The 4,316-nt window shown below is 58.6% G+C and overlaps 1 protein-coding gene across 1 annotated transcript in view; it reads left to right on the top strand.

Moving 5' to 3' along the window:
* The window catches only part of SLC26A11 (solute carrier family 26 (anion exchanger), member 11), a gene marked incomplete at its 5' end in the record, with an annotated part of 14,241 nt that overhangs the window by 6,402 nt on the left and 3,523 nt on the right, over positions 1-4,316 (top strand). The window contains 4 exon segments of the mRNA XM_010008662.1: positions 1-61; positions 470-569; positions 841-977; positions 1,326-1,398. The exon segment at positions 1-61 is cut by the window's left edge and continues 37 nt beyond it. Of these exon segments, the coding sequence (XP_010006964.1) occupies positions 1-61; positions 470-569; positions 841-977; positions 1,326-1,398 (371 nt within the window).

Raw genomic sequence — 4,316 nt, 5'->3', positions numbered from 1 at the left:
GGCTGGGGTGCTGGTCTCGGGGATTCTCCTCCTCTACTCCATTGCCAGGCCCCCAATAAAGGTGGGCTTCATAACTTCCCCTTGGATGTGCCAGGGACAGCTGGGCTTACCAGGGAGCTGGGAGAGGGCTCCCTGAGGGCATTGGAATGTTGGGCTGCAGGGTGCTTCTGCCCTGCTCCCACTCTCTCCCATGTCCCCAGCCTGCCGGGATGCCTTTCAAGGAGCACGAGGAAAGGGGCATCCCAGGAGCTGAGAGCAGGACATGGACGAATTCCTGTGCCTATTCCTGCTTATGCTGGGGCGTGTGCAGGAGAGGGGCTTCCTCTGAGGGATGGGGGCCTTCTGTGTGTCCTCCTCCAGCCAGGAGGACAGTGCTTTGCCTTGTCACACAGGCAGTTGTCTCTGCCTGGGGGAGGTCACATTCCCGAGCTCTCTGTGACTTGTCCCCTTCCTCCGGGGTCTTGCGCAGGTGTGGGAGGGGGACGTGCTCCTTGTGCAGCCGCGGAGCAGCCTGCACTTCCCAGCCATCGAGTGCCTCCGGGACGCCATCTGCAGCCGTGCCCTGGCAGGTACGGTTCTCCCCTGCCCGCCGGCTTGTCCTGGGGACCCAGCTCTAACTTGGTGCCCACTTGGATCACTTCTTGGGGCAGGGACTCGTGCCGTCCAGATCTGCAGTGCAATCAGGGCCAGCGCAGCTTCCCTGTGGTGGGGACCAGCCCCAGGCTGCTGCTGCTCTTCTGTCTCACCCCTTCCAGCCACGGCTCTGTCTCTCAGGGCTGTGTCCCCTGGGCTGGTCATTTCTGAACTCAACAGGGACATGACCGTATGCTCTTCTTCCAGCACCATCTCCACCACGTTCCATCATCCTGGACTGTCACCACATCAGCAGCATCGATTACACGGTGGTGGTGGGGCTGGCAGAGCTGCTGCAGGAGCTGCACAACCACAGCCTCTCGCTGGCCTTCTGCTGCCTGCAGGTAGGTGGGACACAGCCTGGGCTGCCCCTGCCCCGTCCTGCTGCCCGTGCCAGGCGTTGATCTGCCCCGCAGGCTCCGTGCCCATGGGCTCAGCCCCACACGGTCTGTGCCTGCTGCTGGCACAGCCCCCTTAGGATGCTGCCACCTCTCTTCTGGTAGCACCTCCATCATCTCAAGTACTTTCATCTCAAAGAGGTGGAGGCTGCAGCATCTCAGTCCAGCTGAGGGATGCAGGGCGGTGGGGAAGTTCTGCATCCTCTGCCCTGGGCTGGGTGAGGGGCTCACACCCCTGAGAGATGGGAAGGGGCCAGCAGCAGGCTCTTCCAGCCCAGTTTTCTCTGCCCTCAGGACACTGTTCTCCAAGTCCTGCTGTCCGCAGACTTAGAAGGATTCCAGCATTTTCCCAGCCTGGAAGAGGCAGGTGAGCTGTGGGCTGCCCTGGGTGCTCTCCTGGGATGGGGGCCCCCCAGACTGCTGCTTAGAGGGCTTTGGAAGAAGAGCCTGACAGTCTGACCTTTGTCTGGCCCAAAGCTGCAGCATGGGGGGCTGCAGGGCCCTGGCTCCCAGGAAGGCAGGAACTCTTCCGGAGAGCAGGGCACCCTGGCCTTGGGGATTCATGGTGAGCCTTGGCTTAGCTGTGTCCTGCTTCTCCCCATCCTCTCTCAGAGAGGGCTGCAGGAGCAGAGTCGGAGGGTGTCGGGGCAGCCCTCTTCACCAGCACCAGCCAGAGCTCACTGCTGCCCACGGGACTCATCCAGTGAGTCAAGGAGCCGCCTGGGACCTTCTCCTGGGCAGTGCCACACTGGCTGCACTCCGTGGACTCATCCCCAGGTCACAGTCCCTACTACTCAAGGTCACACGGGAGTTCCAGGCTGTCCAGCACAGAACCAGAAGCATTGCCCCAGCCACCACCACTGCTGTTATCAGAATGTTCCCAAGCTCAGCAGGCTCAAGTGATAAGCAGTGCAGCAGTACAATGAGAAGTGAAAGCAGAAAGAAGCTCCTCATGAGCATGAGAACCTAATCTACTGTAAGGCAAGCAAGCCCTGTGTCAAGGACAGGAGCCTGCCAAGCTGAACAACAATAACAGCTATGAATTCCATCTAGCACATTCCAATCAAATCTGTTGTCTTTGAGCCCCTCACTGGGCACCAAAATGGTCTGTGGTGGTTTAACCCCAGCTGGCAGCTACGCCCCTCGGAACCACTTGCTCATTCCCCCCAGCAGGATTGGGGGGAGAATTGGAAGAGTAAAAGTGTGAAAACTCCTGGGTCAAGATAAAGACAGTTGGATCAGTAAAGCAAAAGCTGTGCACACAAGCAAAGCAAAACAAGGAATTCCCATCAGCAAGCAGATGTTCAGCCACCTCCAGGAAAGCAGGGCTCCTTCACACATAATGGTGACTTGGGAAGACAAAAGCCGTCGCTTCTTCCTTCTTCTTCTCCAGCTTTATATGCCGAGCATGACACCATATGGTTTGAAACATCTCTTTGGTGAGCTGGGGTCAGCTGTCCTGGATGTGTCCCTTCCATCTTTTTGTGCACCCCTGGCCCACTCTCTGGTGGGGTGGGGTGAGGAGCAGAAAAGGCCTTTACTCTATGTAAGCACAGCTCAGCAGTAAGGAAAGCACAAACTGACACCGTGGCCCCATGACAGCTACTGTGGAGAAAATTAACTCTATACCAGCCAAAACCAGCACACTATGACACCCGACCAACAGCCTCCATGGGAGCTGCCTGCCCTGTCCTGCCTCCTGGGTGGCTGGTGGGATGGATGCGTGTCAGGCTGGGACCACTCCCATGTCCCATGCAGGGCAGGGCAGAGGAAGGCCAAAGACAGATGGTCCATGGAAGGAATTAGTGGGGCAAAACTGCTCCCTGCAAGACTGTTTCCTGTCATGGTCATCAGGAAGAAGCCATCCCTTCTCCAGGCCTTCCTCATCCTCGAAGCTGTTGTCTTTTTTTAAATCAGCTATTTTAATTATGGAGACGTTTATTATTCTGGGACGTGCTAAATTCTGATGCAGCAGGTACTTTTGTCAAAGCGAATTTCAAGGATGCTGGTGCTGCCCAAGGGCAGGCTACAGTTCCCAACCTCTTCCTGCTGGGAGACGGAAAACAGCAGTGATTTTACTCCTTACTGATGCTTCTTGGTTTGTGGGGTGTTCTGCCAAACGCTGCCATCGGGCAGGGCTGGGCTGTCCCCTGTGGGTGCAGCCCTTTGCCTGACTGCTGCCAGGCACCCGAGGGGGCAGGCACAGGGACACCAGCTTGTGCTGGCCCTGCTGGGAAATGGGTGCAAAAAGCAATGGCCAGGCAGTGGGGCTGGGTTCAGGAGAAAGACGTTCTCCTGGAATGTCCTCGGCTGACACTCCCGTAAGGAGAGTATAATAAAGCAGTAATTGCAAATGAGTCAGCGTGGTTTCTGCTTTCCTTTTGGGAAAGCTTTTGCTTTTCATGTGGGAAGGAGAAAAATCAAACTCTAATTTCTGGCCTCTGCTGAGCAGACCAGGGAAACGAAAGTGAAACCAATCAGGGGCTGCTCCGTGGGTCACGGCCGGAAGGCACAAGCTCCTCCTGCCAAAGGCTCGGCAGGTCTGGGGGGTTGGCAGAGCTGCCCGGGAGCCACGGACCCGCCGGGGCCAACTGGTCCCATCGCCAGGGCCTGGGGGGGCTTCTGGGCGTTGAATCCCTGGCTGCTCCGGCAGAGGGTAAAAGCGTTTGCAGAACTGGAAGGGCACATGAGCCCTCTCTGCCCGTCCGTCTGTCCGTCCGTCTTTGCCCATCCCTCTGTTTCCCCAGCCGAGGAGGGACTGATCTGCACCCCCAGACGAGATCAGCCGGACGCGGAGGGGAGGTCTCAGGTAACCAGGGGTGCCGAAGCAGCAGGAGTGGGAAAAAGGGGGTTATGGGGGTAAAAAGGCTGGTCGTGTGTCAACAGCCTGTCTGCTCGAACCCGCCTATGTGAGAGGTGTGAGCGCTGGGGGCCCGCCCGCAGCTCGGGCTGTGTTAGCGCTAGAGACGGGGTGACACCTGTGTCCCCCCTTCTGGCTGTGGGGTGTATTTTCCTCCAGCACCCTCGAGGGCATGAGCCCTCGTGCACCCTGCACTGTGGGGGCCCCTTGATGACCTCCCCGTGTCACTGCAGCAGCGCAGAGACCGGATGGGACAAGAAACCATCGATCGTGGCTCGAGGGACTTTTCCCTCCAGGCGGGGTGGGCGGGGGTTGGTGGGTCTGAAGCAGGGGGGCTTTGCTGGGGATGTGGGAGGGGGCTGAGCAGCGGGCACCCAGCTCTGGCTCAGTGGAGACCCTCTCCCCAGCCCTCCCCATGCAGCGGT

This window comes from Chaetura pelagica, unplaced genomic scaffold (genome assembly GCF_000747805.2).
Source record: "Chaetura pelagica isolate M959 unplaced genomic scaffold, ChaPel_1.0 scaffold962, whole genome shotgun sequence".
In the NCBI taxonomy this organism is placed as follows: domain Eukaryota; kingdom Metazoa; phylum Chordata; class Aves; order Apodiformes; family Apodidae; genus Chaetura; species Chaetura pelagica.
This window is presented reverse-complemented; position numbering and strand designations above follow the sequence as displayed.